The sequence below is a fragment of the Engraulis encrasicolus genome, chromosome 5 (genome assembly GCF_034702125.1).
Source record: "Engraulis encrasicolus isolate BLACKSEA-1 chromosome 5, IST_EnEncr_1.0, whole genome shotgun sequence".
Lineage (NCBI taxonomy): Eukaryota > Metazoa > Chordata > Actinopteri > Clupeiformes > Engraulidae > Engraulis > Engraulis encrasicolus.
Genome location: NC_085861.1, coordinates 6,493,128 through 6,509,531, shown reverse-complemented (window position 1 = coordinate 6,509,531; position 16,404 = coordinate 6,493,128). Strand labels below are relative to the sequence as shown.

The 16,404-nt window shown below is 43.8% G+C and overlaps 2 protein-coding genes across 2 annotated transcripts in view; one reads left to right on the top strand and one right to left on the bottom strand.

Annotated features, from left to right (window-relative positions):
• Window positions 1-673: 673 nt before the first annotated feature.
• Window positions 674-2,578, top strand: zgc:171704 (Ras-related and estrogen-regulated growth inhibitor-like protein). The gene is made up of 4 exons (XM_063197952.1): window positions 674-859; window positions 984-1,037; window positions 1,161-1,237; window positions 1,350-2,578. The coding sequence occupies exons 1-4, from the start codon at window positions 742-744 to the stop codon at window positions 1,761-1,763; spliced, it is 663 nt and encodes a 220-aa protein (XP_063054022.1). The 5' UTR covers window positions 674-741; the 3' UTR covers window positions 1,764-2,578.
• Window positions 2,579-8,248: 5,670 nt separating this feature from the next.
• Window positions 8,249-16,404, bottom strand: part of plin6 (perilipin 6) — a gene marked incomplete at its 3' end in the record, with an annotated part of 21,530 nt that continues 13,374 nt past the window's right edge. Inside the window, exons 7-9 of the mRNA XM_063198433.1 lie at window positions 13,605-13,676; window positions 12,686-12,892; window positions 8,249-9,241 (exon numbers count right to left, since the gene is read on the bottom strand). Of these exons, the coding sequence (XP_063054503.1) occupies window positions 8,249-9,241; window positions 12,686-12,892; window positions 13,605-13,676 (1,272 nt within the window). The remainder of the gene's footprint in view (window positions 9,242-12,685; window positions 12,893-13,604; window positions 13,677-16,404) is intronic.

Sequence of the window (16,404 nt, the reverse complement as noted above, 5' to 3'; positions counted from 1 at the left end):
ATTTGTGTGTCTCTTGAGATTTCAACCACAACTGTTAAACTAAATTGGTACATTCATTTCCATGCATGTTTTGCTTTCCTTTACTCACTTTGATTTATTTGTTTGATCATTCTCAACTTCAGGATGGTTCCATATTGGCCTAACATTGGTGTCATGTCCTCTCTTCTCACGTTTTGAACAATGGCACTTGACATTCTTGACAACTTGCCGATAAAGCAATGTTCTATTTTGCTCGCACCAGGCTAACAAAGCTGCATTATTTGGGGGTAATCACTGGAGTATGAACATGTTCACATCACTTTATCCAGAGGCGGACTTTCCATTAGGCAAACCTAGGCAATTGCCTAGGGCCCTGACCAAATCTGTCCTCCATAGGGGCCCCAACTGTCACACAAGTTGCTGTAGTAAACTCACAAAAAAGTAGGCTTGATCTTAATTTGTCACCTATGTAAAGTAATCAAAGATACACCAAAACGCAAAACACTTATATAGCACCAACACATGGAATTTTAGGTCTATATAATGACTTTTGAGGGCCCCCCTGTTTACATTTTGCTTAGGGACCCACAATGCCTAGATCCGCCCCTGAACCAGTGTGTGGCATACAGAGTTACAGGTTGAGCTCCACCCTTGACCAGTCCGTAGTCTGTCTAGTGGGCTGTATATAAGCCACAGCAAGGCTTCATCACGTCCAGAAGAGTGCACTTGACTTCACGTGAGGGACTGTAACTAACGGGCCAAATGGTGCTGCACGTGAAGAACAACTCCAACAATCTCAGCAGGGCGATGGATCATGGCATTCAGCAGAAGCTCGCGGCCAACATTCTACTCCTTGGTGCTGAAAATGTTGGAAAATCAGGTAAGACGCGTCCTCCTTACAGAGTTGACCGTTTCTTTGGAGCAGTGCTTTTACGCACAGCCTAAATTAATCTCCCTCCTATATGGTTGCGTGTTTTAATTCGTTCTTTTGTATTGTTGAACAGCTCTCACCGTGCGTTTCCTAACAAGAAGGTTTATTGGCGAATACGGGGATATTGGTAAGTAGCCCACCACATTCAAACAACATAGCCTTTTGGATTTTGTTGTGTTTTTTTGCATGCGCGCGTATCCGCGTATGGGCTGCATGGAGTAATTATATTATCCCATTGTGTCCTCTATAGAGTCAATATACAGTCACAACGACAAAGTCGACGGCCAGGAGATTTCTTTCAACATCTGGGACTCACTGTATCCTCAGGTAAGCAATTGTTGTGCAATCTATTGAATTGAAATGTAATTGCTGCGTAATTTCAGTTGGTTTGAGAAGAGCCACTCACGTGTCTCTTTTTCTTTTTCTTTTCGTTCCGCAGAGTTGTTTTGCTCCCGAGTCCATCACCGACAAGCAGTTACAGTGGGCAGACGGAGTGATTCTGGTGTACAGCATCTGCGACCGTGCAAGTTTTGACGTGGTGCGTCAACAAGTGCAGCTCATCAGGCGCTCCAGAAAGATGTCCGTCCACGCGCCCATCGTCATCGTGGGAAACAAGCGCGACCTCCAGCACCAGCGCGAGGTGCCCAGTGAGGAGGGGCGGCTTTTTGCCCTCTCCGCCGACTGCGGATTCTTCGAGATATCCGCTGCGGAGACGTATCACGGCGCCCTGCTTGTTTTTCACGAACTTTTGGAACGCATCAAAGAGTCGAGGGCCATCAAGAAGGGACTGGTCGGCATCAAGGGGATTGTGAGGACGGTATCTGCTGTGTTTGGAAAGAAGCGCGCAGAATAAGCTGTAGACGCACTGGATAGTGCACCTTGTCGTCAAATGATTAGCCTACTACGGAAAGGGTAGATAGGCCCAGGTCACAGCCAATACAACCCCAAGTCGAGGTTGAAATGCGAGCATGCGTCAGAAGATGACTGGTGAATGAACAAGTAATGTCCTGTATGAAGGTATAAGTATGTTGGATGTGGCATGCAACTCGACCAGGCCATGCGATGCTCAACTGCCTTCACAGTGGCACAGGGGGCGGGCTATTTTGCAGAGCTACAAGTGCTTGGAGAATGACGAAGGCTGTTGGCATAGCACACTGTTTTCTCCGGTTTGGTTCATGGAACAGTGCGCATGAGTTTGGACTTGGAGGGTAGTGCTGAAATCTTGGAATTTGGGTGTTTCACGCATACGACACATTGTCAGTTGAGGTTAATTCTTAACAAGTAGCCGTAGTCAGTATGTCTTTTTGATTACAGCAACGCAAAGACAAGACGAGTCGTCAAGATTTACCGTAGCCCTACAGAATAGATGTATTCTCAAGTAGCCTTCACTTGAAAAGGAGCTCTGAGCTGCTGATGTTAATAAACTCATTTTGTACCTGCATCAACATGTAAATAAATATTGTAAATTTTGTGTTTAATGTAAGCAGGCATATTTTTTTAAATTTGACTGTTATAGTTCAGGTGATATTATTATTATTGACTCCACTTGTGAAGTCAGTGATGTGATTGGCCAGTGTTTTGTTTGTTTGTTTGATTGTTTGTTTTTTGGAAAATGACTGAATGAAAAATCAACATTGTCAAATGTTCAATGTAATTAATAAAGATCCAATGATTTCCACCCCCTGACTGCCATTATTCAATACTAGATAATTTCTCACTGTGAAAATGGTTTAATCTCTTTATTTATTTCTTTGTAATCTGTAGGGAAAGAAACTATGATTTTAATCAGGCAAAAGAAACAGTAGTAGAAAGTACATCAGGCATATAAAGGCATACAGAGGCATAACACTTCTGGACAATAACAATGATTTAAATATTGGCTTCAGCAGTTTTACATTTCAAGACAGGAAAACCATCATCAAGACTTACATGCAGTAATTCCCAACAGCCTATTTAACCCATTGTGTCCTGGAGCGACATATACGCTGCATTCATGTTCTTGACATTTTAGCAATTTTATTAAAAATGTGGGTACGTTAGAGCTGAATGAACACATTCTAGTGCAAAATGAAGGTTCTAGCTTTTAAATGCAACTTATTTAATGTTTTTATGTGCTTTGGAGAATGAGATATTTAGGTTTTAATAGGGAGAGGGCACCTTTCCCAAAAAGGGCTTAAGCTAAAATGGGTTAAGGGAGTTAACCAATAACAGCTGAGAGAGTTGAGAATAGATGGTATACGTGCACTTGACCCCTACTTTATTACACTTATCATAAGGGCCATTAGTTGTAGGATAGAAGAGTTAAGGCCCAGTGCCAAAAATAAAGTGGTGAACCATAAAGAAGCAGTGTCACGTTCTTCCATCTGACAACTGATGACTGATGAAATACCCTGAACAGCTGCACCTGCTGAAAAAGAAACTTTCAAGGTGTGCAGACCCCTCGCAAAACTAATCATTAGGGTGTCATTATTAAACTTGCATATGATGTGTGTGCTGGGAGGGGTGGTTGGAGGTGGGGTGGATGCAGCATTTGTATGTGTGTTTTGTCTATTCGCTTCCTGTCACCATCCGGCTGTTACTCTGTGAGACCAAAGGCAATTTAAAAGCTGACATGACAATAATATTTTATTTTATTTTTAAAAAAAGAAGCTTTCAAGTTTTGCAGGCCCTCGCAAAACTAATCATTAGGGTATCATTATTAAACTTTGTGACTGTAGTGGGGAAATGCCTCTCACGACTCCATATCACACATCCCACTCTCCACCTCCAGCTTGCTGAGTGAGTTCCAGACAGACGGCTGAGCCCACTCTGCGTCGTTCCACCTCCTCCTCCTACGCCGCAGAATTCCCCCTGCACTTGGCAACCGAGCCCCTGACGCTGCCTGTAAACACCCACCACCCGTATGGCTTCGCTAGATTGCTCGCACACTGTGGCGAATTCATAATGGCAGGGTACCCTTTGCTTTAATAAGTACCCTTTGCTTTAATAAGAACCCTTTGCATTGTGCCCACAGACTCTCTGTTGACTCTCTCACTCAAAAGAAAATTAATAAGTGAAGAATAGTCAAGTTCTTTTCTGCTCAAACTTTCTTATAGGTCTTCTTTTTTTCATAGTCTCAAGTGATACGTTGGTATCATTATTACCAGTTCTTTTCTACTACCAGTTCTTTTCTGCTCAAGCTTTCCCATAAGCCTACATCTTTTCAGTCTGCCTACATGTGATAATCACCTTAAACCTTTTCTTGCATGTAAGAGGAGGCATAATGTCATATCTGTGCAGGCTATCTGGATAATGTAAGCACTGTACTAGAAATCACAGATCATTATGAAGCGCTACTAATTAACTGTAATCGTCTTTTAAAGGATATTACAGACATTACAGCTTTAACTATCTTCCAAGCAGTCACTCGGAACCAGCCATTGTGTTTAACTCCCCTTAAAGGACCCGTTCAGTCCATTTCAATATGCTGTTGTCTTGCTCACGCTACCCTTGACTTGTCAGTACACTGTAAACCCAGACATCAAATGTACTTACCAAGACTAATTAAAATGCACTAAAAAATAGAAGTTTGATGGCATTTCTGAAGAATACTGAGTATTGACAACTTATTTGAGGAAATAGTTGTTCAGATGAATATGTTTTAGTTGAATGGATTAAATTCATAAGTTTTGGTTATGACCCTGCCTCTTTTTCTTCAGGCTGCACCAACTGGCCTCTACCCAGATGTGGGCAGTTGAATGTATTCCTGCAGTGTGTTTCATGTTAACAGATCGTTTCAAATTTCAACTGACAATATGGCCACGCTGCAGCATCCAATTTTAAATCAGAATATTGCCACCTAGTAAACAAAATTAGGCTATCTTGTGAAGTGCCATTGCACAATTGAAAGTCAAATGCTGCATGACATAATTGACATTGCCTACCATCAACCAGGAACAATGGTAGTGCCCAATCAACCTGTCAATTAGTACCTGCCCTCACTTGAGTACATAGGACTGTTACAAGTTCATTGAATTACTACCTGCAGCTGCCACATGCCTGATTACTCTGGTCACATGGTTAACTTTCACCTCTATAAAAACTCAGACTGTCACAATGCTTGAGTTGCTTGCCTAAATGACTGGTTCGCTGGCTCTCTGTCCGGCTTGTTGGTTAGTGAGCTAACTGACCGACCAACTGACTGTTTGTTGGCCAGCTGGTTGGCTGGCTAACTGACTCTTTTGGTTGACTGTATGGCTGGTTTGTTAGCTGGCTAGCCATACAACTGACTTGTTTGTTGGTTAGTTGGCTGACTAACTGAGTGTTAGTTGGTTAGCCGGCTCTTTGGCTGGCTAGCTGACAACTGACTCTTTTGGTTGGCTGGTGGACTGGTTTGTTGGCTGGCTAGGTATTTAGTTGGTAGTGAGTATTGTGGTAGCAGGTATCCTTTTTGGTGGTGTGTTGCTTACTTGACATTTCAGGATTGTCTAATTATGCTCAACTAGAGTATTCTATGCACACTGGTTAATGTACTATCATCCAGGAGATTACAATAATTAAATGGTAATAATATTGCACATACTGCAGAAACTTGAATTTCTCAGTGGTTATGGATAGTTTGGTCTATTAATACAAGAGAGCAGTGTGATGGACTGGTTCCATGCCACAGTTGTCTCAGTCATGGTGAGGAATGGGAGGTGCCACAATAACATGGTAGCTACCTCTTTTGTGGTGATGAATGGAGGGGCGGGATCATGGTAGTGTGGGTAGGGTGACAGTAACTAACTGTGGTGTGGCCACAGTAAACTACTGTGAGAAGATCACAGTAAACTGTGAGGATGGCCACAGTAAACTACTGTGAAATGAATGCAATTAGTAGCCAGTAATTCCCTGTGACATCACGGGAATATTTTTTACTGTGTACTTATCTAGCTAATTGGTTACAATTTTGTGAATGTAACTTCATATTTTATGTGAAATAACTATACGAAACATTTGATATTACAGAAGACTTTCAGTTTGATCAACTTAAAATTTAATACATTTAACTGCAAATTTTAAATAAAATAATTCATTACAGTTAATCTTACGAATGATGGTAAGTTTAATCGACTGAGAATTTAGTACATTAAACTGGGAATTTTGCATACAATAACTATAGATAACAGTTACTACTGTGGAAGATGGTAGGTTTAATCAATTTGGACTTAAGTACATTTAACTTAAACTTTTACATATAATGAGTACATACAACAGTTGAGGTCACAAAAGATTGTAAGTTTAATCATTCATAATTACTTAGTTTTTCTAGGGCAACCACTTTTCTGGGTTTTTGTAAGTAAACTCAACTTATAAGGTTTTACAGTGTACCCGGTGATGCCACATTTTTCAGCCTTTCCGAGATATGAGCTATTCTTTTTTTTTTATTCTAATGGGGGCAGCGTTTGTTTAAATCTTTTTTTTAAATAACACAGGCCTACTCCAAATATTTTCCCAAAAGGTACCGCTGTTTGCTAGTTATCTGCTGATGTTTACAACCTTTTGGATGTTTTTGGGAATTAATAAAAATGTTTTTTTTTTAAGTGTAAACAAAGCGCTGCCCCCATTGCAATGACCAGGATCTTGGAAAAGGCTGAGGAAAAAAAAACCTCAGGTACTGACAAGTCCAGGGTAGTGTGAGCATTACAACTGCATGTTGAAATTGACTGAACTGGTCCCTTAAGTTGAAATTTGTATCAGGGCCCTGCTGTGGCCAACTGGTAGGGCACTCGTCTACCATGCGGCTGACCCAGGTTCGATTCCCGACCTGGGCCCTTTATTTGCCGGCCCCTCCCCGTCTCTCTCTCCCCACTCACTTCCTATCACCACCCTCACTGTCCTGTCATAAATAAAGTCTAAAAAATAAAATTTGTATCAGAAATAAACAACAGCCTGAAAACAAATATAAAATAACCAAGAGCCTGGACACAAATTCATGCATACTTGGAGGGGCACTATTATTGTAAAATAATTTAAAGCTAGAAAGATTGATGAAGAGCCAGATTTGGGGAGGAAAACGTACAATGGCTAAGGAGTAGATTTTGCGTAGGTACAAGAGCAAGTGCTTAAATACACTGAAGACAGTCATCTCACAATGTTACATATTCTATACTTCAGAGTTTCAGAATGTGGTAGCTAAAAGATTACAATGATTACAAAGATTACTCTTCGACAAGGCACTGCCAGGTAAGCCATGAAGATGGATTGGATTGATATTTAAAGAGACACTATGCAAAATATGCAAAGGGACAACATCTTCTTTTTCTTAAGTCTATGGTTAAAATGTGTAAAAAAAAAAAATCGAATTAATATTTTGATAGATGAGCATAGATGACTTGAGCCAGATCAGCACCTGTTGGCCAGAAAATCTTGGCTACTACTAAACATTTGGCAGTAAGCACTCAATCTTGAAATTACAAAATTCTCAAAACAAAAGCTGCATAGTGGCACTTTAAGTTAAAGTGATACTGTCCCATTTTTGGAAATACATTTATTTTACACCTCTCCTTGGGTTAAATTATTAGATTGTAGCTTTCTCCTGTACTTTCAATCTTTCTCTGAGTATGGCAGCGCAAATTTTACCTCCAAGCTAGCAGTTAATATTGCGCCCTATGAGACCAGCTGGTGGCTAGCTGGTCTTATAGGACTCAATGTTAACTGCTAGCTTGGAGGTAAAATTCGCACTGCCGTACTCAGAGAATGGCAGGAAATACAGGAGAAAGGTAAAATTCAATAGAAACAAAGTATCCAAGGCACTCTTCCCAAAAAAAGTTAAAATAGCTTTATTAAATGGTTAAATCATTGTAGAAAAGTTAAAAACGCCAACATGTTTCGGCCAAGGAGTGGCCTTCATCAGGGCAGAGTCAATTGAATTGGATTGACTCTGCCCTGATGAAGGCCACTCCTTGGCCGAAACATGTTGGCGTTTTTAACTTTTCTACAATGATTTAGCCATTTAATAAAGCTATTTTAACTTTTTTGGGAAGAGTGCCTTGGATACTTCGTTTCTTTTGCATCCTATTTTTTGACCAAAGAGCACCTTCGGACTACCAACTAAAAACGCCGTAGCCCTCCAACTTTTCCCATTGTTCCAGTAAAATTCAATAATTTAACTCAAGGGGAGGTTTAATATGAGCTTATTTCTAAAAATGGGACAGTATCACTTTAAAACCATTTACAAGAATGAGTAATTTGAGAGCCTCTGACTCTGAATCACTCCGAGTACTCCTCTGACTCCATCCCCTTTTCTTCCTCCTCCTCCTCCTCCTTCTCATTCTCAATGACATCCTCCTCTTCCTCCTCCTCCTCCTCCTCCTCCTCCTCCTCCTTCCTCTCCTCCATGTCGTCCTCCTCCTGGTTTAGGTTGGAGCTGAAGTACTCCAGGGCTCTCTGGCTTTGGGAGACCAGCTGTATGATGGGGGTGAGGAGGATCTCCGCAGCAGACGACCTGCGCCGTCCCATGTTGGACGGGGGCAGTACTGTCGGGGTATCCACTAGCTGAAGCTTCAGGCTTCCTTTTCGGGGGGTGTCCATCTCTGGCTGGCTTGCAGGCTTCAGGCTGCCTTTACGGGGGGTGTCCACCTCCGGCTTCAGGCTACCTTTACGGGGGGTGTCCATCTCCGGCTTCAGGCTGCCTTTACGGGGGGTGTCCATCTCCGTCTGGCTTCCAGGCTTGAGGCTCGCTTTACGGGGGGTTTCCACCTCAGACTGGCTTGCCGGCTTCAGGCTGGCTTTATGTGGGGTGTCCACTAGCTCAGGCTGGCTTCCACGCTTCAGGCTGGCTTTACGTGGGGTGTCCATCTCCGGCTGGCTTCCAGGTTTCAGGCTCCCTTTACGTGGGGTGTCCACTAGCTCAGACTGGCTTCCGCGCTTCAGGCTGGCTTTACGGGGGGTGTCCGGTTCAGGCTTCAGGCTGGCTTTACGGAGGGTGTCTATCTCCGGCTGGCTTCCACGTTTCATGCTCCCTTTACGGCCGTTGGCTGGGAGCGGTGCCTGGGTAGGGGTGCTGATGGTGGTGGGTGTGGAGGTGGGGGTCACGTTGGAGCCCTGGGATGAGCTGGTGGTGGAGGTGGTGTTGGGGGTGGTGTTGGGGGTGGTAGTGGTGGAGAACAAGGAGGAAGAGGAGTCGGGCGCGTAGCTGGTGGAGCTGCGGCGATTGCGGGCGTAGAAGCTTCTGCGTCGGCGTGGGCGAGCGTCCATGGTCTTCAGGAAGAGGGAGGAGGTGGAGGAGCAGTCACGGCGTGCCGTCACCTCCTCACACGGCTCCTCCTGGTTCAGGTATTCTAGCAGCTCCTGCTCTGTGGGCTCCTCAAGCTGGGGACAGAGGAGTCAAAGAGGAGGGTACATTACTACGCTAACTGTGGAGAGAGGAGTCAAAGAGGGGAGTCAAGAAGGGAGTACATTACTACGCCAACTGTGGAGTCAAAGCCACATTACATTAGATCTACAGCTGGGGAGGGAGGAGTACAAGAGGGAAGTCAAGAGGCGGGTACATTACTACGCCAACTGTGGAGTCAAAGCCACATTACATTACTACGCCAACTGGGGAGAGGAGTCAAAGAGGGAAGTCAAGAAGGGAGTACATTACTACGCCAACTGGGGGGTCAGTCACATTACATTACTACGCCAACTGTGAAGTCAAATAGGGGAGTCAAAGCCACATTAAATTACCACGCCAACTGTGGGATCATGAATATTACATTACTACGCCAACTGGGGAGAGAGGAGTCAAAGAGGGGAGTCAAGAAGGGAGTACACTACTACGCCTACTGTGAAGTCAAAGCCACATTACATTACTACGCCTACTGTGAAGTCAAAGCCACATTACATTACTACGCCAACTGGGGAGTCAAAGAGGGGAGTCAAGAAGTGTGTACATTACTACTCCAAATGTGGAGTCAAAGCCACAGCTAGGGAGATGAGTCAGAGGGGAGTCAAGAGGGGGGTACATTACTACGCCAACTGGGGGGGTGAGTCACATTAAATTACCACGCCAACTGGTGACAGAGGAGTCAAAGAGGGGAGTGCATTACTGTGCCAACTGTGGAGTCAAAGCCACATTTCATTAGATCTACAGCTGGGGAGAGGAGTCAAAGTCACAATATATAATAGGCATGTATGTCATCTTTTTTATTTCTTTGTGTTTTTAAATTGTATGATTTTTAAGAGTTCAGTGTTCTTTAAGACACACAAAGCGCTTGGCAATGCGTCATCATTCCATAAAGATTCCATAAAGATATCCCATCCTTCCATAAAGATTCCATAAAGATATTCCATCCTCCACATCCTCCACACTACACATTCTCAATGCAACATCATGTGTATGTTCAACATGGCTTATGCATTTGTTGACTATTAGTAGTGAGATGCTAAATTACATAATTTATAGCTGGTGAGGGTTATTGTTCCCTGATTTGCAGATGTATATTCATTATCAGGGGTGGATCTACCCATTTTGCGGCCCTCTGCAAAATATAAACATGGGACCTTTTTTCAATTGGACACGTCACCAATTGACATGGAAGGTGTGAGGGTGCTATTTTTGTGTTTTGTCTATATATATTCAATTACTTTACATAAGCAACAAATTAAGATCAGATCTACCTTTTATGTGTGTTCATCGCGACTGGTGACAGTTGGAGGGGTCCCTATGGAGGAGAGATTTGGCCAGGGCCCTAGGCAGTTGCCTAAGTTTGCCTAATGTAAAGTCCGCCTCTGTTCATTACATTCATTCAGTGCCATATGAGTACACACAGATATTATAAGGCTCTGCAATTACACTGTTACTGTACGCCCGAGAGAGAGAGAGAGAGAGAGAGAGAGAGAGAGAGAGAGAGAGAGAGAGAGAGAGAGAGAGAGGGCACATCGAAGCTTGTTTAAATGGACCTTGGCATAAAAATATGACCGAATGTACTAAGCACTATATTAGTCACAGATCATTGATTAACTTTAATCATCTGTTGAAGGACAGAAAGTACAGCAGCAGCTACCATGTTCCAACTAAGTAGACACTCATTAGTTTAAGCCCCCCTTGTGTTAACGACCTCACGGCTAAATAGTCATAATTGTCATTGTAACAACCATCATCATTACTGAGCCTGAACATATTCTTGTAAAACCTCATCATTAGCCATCATTACACTTCAGGTAAATTAAATAATACACTCACCCACCCATGCACACGTGTCCGTACACGCGCTTGCACACACACGTACACACACGTACACACACGTACACACACGTACACACACGTACACACACACATAAATGGCCAGATGAACATGCACATGTATGCACACGTGCCCGCACATACACAAATAAAAAGCCCTAACACAAACTGATTCTCAGTTAGATAAGACTGCAGTGTTTTTCAATTGTGTGAAGAGAAGACATGACTCCAGTCCAGAGACGAGAGAACCATCCTCTGAAGAACACAGAGATGAAGGTACTGTATCCATCAGCGTCCAATTGAATATCTTCTGAAATGCATTATTCAAGATTGAAGATGATCCAAATTGAAACTAGTTGATAACACTAGTTGAAATTCTACTGTATTTTTCTACCAGTAGGTTACAGTAGAATTTCAACTAGCTTCAGGATTGTCCGTAATCTTGAACAATGCATTTTAGAACATATTCAATTTGACATGCATTTACACTGTATATTGCCTTTTCCATCACATCAGACAAATCCTGGGCGGGCAGTCATGGGCAAGCGGTCAGGATGTCAGGCTTGTAGCCTCCCGACTCCCGAACCACCACGCTGGTGGGAGGAGAAATGCTATTTGGTTTGAAAGTGAAAGTAAAAGCCCATTGGGAAACTCCAACTCCCACACAGCACTCCACAGCACACAAGTGAACACTGCACACAACGAAATTGCCTCACCCGTGCAAGGGGGCAGCCCTCAGTGGCGCCCCATGGGGAGCAGTGCAGTGGGACGGTATCATGCTCAGGGCACCTCAGTCATGGAGGAGGATGGGGGAGAGCACTGGTTGATTACTCCCCCCACCAACCTGGTGGATCTGGAGTCCAACCGGCAACCTCTGGGATGCAAGTCTGATGCCCTAACCGCTCACCCATGACTGCCCTTGCTCACCCATGACTGCCCTTGCATTGATGAAACATGGTACGATTAATCTTGGTTGCCATTATTGAAAACCTTTGGTGAAAGGGCCCATTGCTGCTGGAAATCACTCCATAACAAAGCTGAAAACGAATATCAGCAGGTTGACTTTGGGTGACTTCAGATGAGTATTGTAAATTTGTGTCTACCTTTGGGTTTATAAGACTTGCAATTTTTATTTCCTCACAATTTTCTGATTTTCAGAAACTCCTATTGAGCCATTTGGGCTCCAGCACATAAATTAAAAAAAAACCTTATTTCTGGGACTATAGATGTTTTTTTTTTTGTTTTTTTTATAAACATGGTGTTGTGAGGAGGGGCAAGATACAGGCGACATGTGAGCAATTTTTTTGACAATCAGAGGTTGAGTTGTGTGCAGCCAGTGTCGCGCAGCCAGGGGAAAACAAAAAAAGAAAACCTGTATTGTGTATGTTGTAGAGTGGGGTGGTGTTGATGAGCAGCTGGATGAGTAGGGTGCTGAGCTCCTGGATAGTAATTTTGGCCGCTGGCGTATGGGGCTAGTTTACTAGCCTAGGACAAAAGCGTATGTGACAGTAGAAAGAGTAGAAGTCCGACTTGTGATTTATCTTGGTTACCGTTATTGTAAACCACTATTGCCCTTGCGTTCCTCTCACCATGTTGTAGAGGGGTGTGGTGTTGATGAGCAGCTGGATGAGTAAGGTGCTGAGCTCCTGCAGGCCGGTGGCCACCTCCCCCAGCTGGGCTGGCAGGGCCTGGAGCTGGGCCTGGAGCTGGGCCACCGGAGGCAGACGCACCAGGCTCTGCACCAGGCCGGAGAGACGCTCCAGAGCCACGGCCCGCAGACCCGCCATCCGCTTCACCTGATACAATAAGGATACAGTGTAAAAGTGTGTATTTATGTAATATTATAACATTATATAGCTAAGTAATATAACATTTAAAACACAAGGCTGAAGAGACGCTCCAGAGCCACGGCCCTCACACCCTCCATCGACTTCACCTAATACAATAAGGACACAGTGATATAGTGTAATAGTGTAATATAATAACATTATAATTAATTATTATAATATTAAAACACCAGGCTGGAGAGACGCTCCAGAGCCACGGCCCTCACACCCTCCATCGACTTCACCTAATACAATGAGGACACAATGATACAATGAGGATACAGTGTAATAGTGCAATTGAGTGATATATTCACATTATGTAATTAATTAATACAACATTAAAACAGCAGGCTGGCGAGACACACCAGAGCAGTATCCCTCCCACCTGCCATCCTCTTCACCTATTACAGTGTAATATAGTAATATAATAACAACATTTAAAAGAAGAAGGAAACATCTGCGAACTATTGTAGCCTATTACGTTAGCAAATCTCCACTCCATAATACCAGAGATAGTAGAGAAAGAATCTCTATAATACTACTAATCTCTGGTAGTGCGCTTGAGCAAGGCGGCACCTAACCTCACATGGCTCCAGGAACTGTAAGCAATAGCCTGTAAACAACTGTTAGTCACATTGGATAGAAATGTCATCTAAGTGTAATGTAACGTAATGTAACATACCTGAGCCAGATAGAAGGCCATGAGGTTCTGTAGCAGAGAAACCACCGTTTCCACCATCCTAGTCAAGCCCACCTGAGACAAGCAGAAACAAGTCAAGTCAAGTCAAGTCAGTTTTTAGCCTGGTAAACCAGCGCCACTCGCTGGACGTCGACATTTTTCGGCTGCGAGTGGTCGTCTGGCCTCGGATCGAAGCTCGCAACGTTGGGAAAGCACATCAACGAGACAGATCGCTGATTGGTCAGAACACCAGCCTATAGGCACAGACATGGTTTGAAAAACAACGGGTTGTTCCCATCTGTATTGTTCATTGGGGCCAGACTAAGGGTCGATTCGAAACGGAAGGCAGTGACTCGATGACTCTCCTCCTACATAAACAGGTCACTGATCAGATATAATAATAGCTGAAGTTAGCTGATGAGGCAGCCGTTACGAACGGCACTAACGAGTGTGCTACCTTGCGCATTTGATGTTACGGTGATTCTATGCGGGAGTTACGTTCGTCACGTTAGCGCTTAGCTTACGCATGCTATTTGAACGGTAAATGATCGTCAGACGGCGGAATCGTAAAATAAATAGATCTAATCATAAAATAAATTGATCTAGCGACAGCATATTTAGATACTACAATGTTGATTTATCCATTCGATTTTCAATATCTACATACATAAGTGTCAGAATAAAGAGTATGATAAGGTAGTAGCTTGGGTAGTAGCCATGTTTGTTTTTCAGGTTTCCGGTTGAGAGGGAGGTGGCCCACAGCATGTGGTAGCATGTCATTTTTCCAACGCCTTTTTGGTCCAACGCGTCAATATTCCGAAAATTTCTTATTGATCCTACAGCCCACTAACTCGAAATAATTAAATTAAACCCTTTGCTCCGACAGCTCAATGTTCCGACCAATGGCTGTTTGGGGTTGGTCATCATCCCAGGTCGTATGTCCTGCTTTTCTCAGTGCCAAGTGCAGCTGCAGGCGCTGCGACAAGCACATAGATGCCGTCTGAGTCGATCTAGCTGTGCCCTTACCAAAACCACCTCTAAACATAACCTCTCATTAATGCAATGTTGCCAAGTTTTAAAATTGTGTCCAGACCAAAACCATTCCTAACCCTAACCTGTCAGTAGGCTAGCAATGCTTCTGACTTTTAAATTTGTGCCTTGACCAAAACTTTCCCTAAACCTAGCCTGTCACAGACAGCATGACCACTGCGCAGGCTGTCAGACTCAGAGATGACGGTGATCTAAAGCAGCTTTTGGTCGGAACATTGGACTGTCGGGACAAAGGGTTTCATTTTATTGGTAAAAAGTTATCTGAGACGGGAACTGTTCGGAACATTGACGCATAGGACCAATGGGGCGTCAGAAAAACGAGCAGAACCACAGCATTTTGGGTACAAGGCAGCTAAGTCAGCATCTGATGCTGCCCTCAAATATCCCTGTTACGCCCACAAATGCAGTCAACTGCCAAAGGGGGAAATGAAGCAATTTTTCGTTTCGATCTACACGTCATGACTCGATGTCCAGTTAGCTCACTGGAAGGACAGCTGCCTTCCTTGTTTCGAACGGACCCTAAATTAAGTATCCAGTCTCACATTTAGCCTGGTTTATCAGGCTAGTCAATTTTATTTATAACGCACTTTAACATACAATAGAGCAGTGTTTCCCAACCAGGGGTACGTGTACCACTAGGGGTACGCGAGCACACCTCAGGGGGTACGCAGGAAAATGTGATAATGACAATTGAATGGAGTATAGTCATACTGGAATAAAGGAATATACATAGAGAGCATGGGATAGGGGGTACTCATGGTACAACAAAAAGGCTTAGGGGGTACGCGAGTCAAAAAAGGTTGGAAAACACTGCAATAGAGGTAGCTGTCCAACGTGCTGGACAAGTAAGAGGAGATCCCAGAACACAAAGAAAGACATACCTTGAGGACACAGTACAAATAAATAAATATAGTGGTGAATGGCAATGCCTTCCCCCCGTTAATAAATATGCTGGTAAATGGCAATGCCTTCCCCAGTCTTCTGTTACGAGTTATTTTGATAGATTTGATGTGCCACAGAAGTAAAGTATTGCAATCGTGATATTCTGAAAATGATTATTTGTCAATTGACACAGTCTTTCCATGAAAACATTTCAATCAAAAACTGATTGAAACAAAAACAGATGCAGAGATGCAGACACAATAATACAAAGCGTCAGAACAATAGTAGAAGAAGAGTGGAGAAAGACTTTTTTGAGTGTGACAGTCCTTTCATCAACCCACACATGCAGAAACACTGAAGCTCACACATGCAGAAAAAATGTAATCAAGGCACAGCCGTCGCATTGGCAGGAACAGGGCTGCCGCAAACTGGGCAATTGCCAAGGGCCCCCCCAACTGAAAGGGGAGCTCACGGTAATGACAAGTTATGTAGTTGCGGGGCTGGACTGGGGCAGAAATAGGCCCCGGGCACTTTTGGCTTAAAGGGGCCCCTCATGGGGGAGAAATAGGGCCCGGGCACTTTTGGCTTAAAGGGGCCCCTCATGGGGGAGAAATAGGGCCCGGGCACTTTTGGCTTAAAGGGGCCCCTCATGGGGGAGAAATAGGGCCCGGGCACTTTTGGCTTAAAGGGGTCCCTCATAATTAGCGGTGCAGAACTGACTCACCGGTGGGCCCCGCACCCTTGTGGGCCCCTATTTTCAGATTATTTAAAAATGTCTGAAAATAGTGGCCCACGAGAGTATGGGGCCCACCGGGAAATGGATGCTATGCCAGATTGGCAGTTCAGCCCTGTGTAGTTGTCATTAAATGAC

Excerpts from the sequence above, each read along its gene's own strand:
- zgc:171704 (XM_063197952.1), top strand. The coding sequence starts at position 742 with ATGGTGCTGCACGTGAAGAACAACTCCAACAATCTCAGCAGGGCGATG. Across the intron at positions 860-983 it reads TGAAAATGTTGGAAAATCAG|CTCTCACCGTGCGTTTCCTA; the intron begins GTAAGACGCGTC and ends ATTGTTGAACAG. Across the intron at positions 1,238-1,349 it reads GGGACTCACTGTATCCTCAG|AGTTGTTTTGCTCCCGAGTC; the intron begins GTAAGCAATTGT and ends TTCGTTCCGCAG.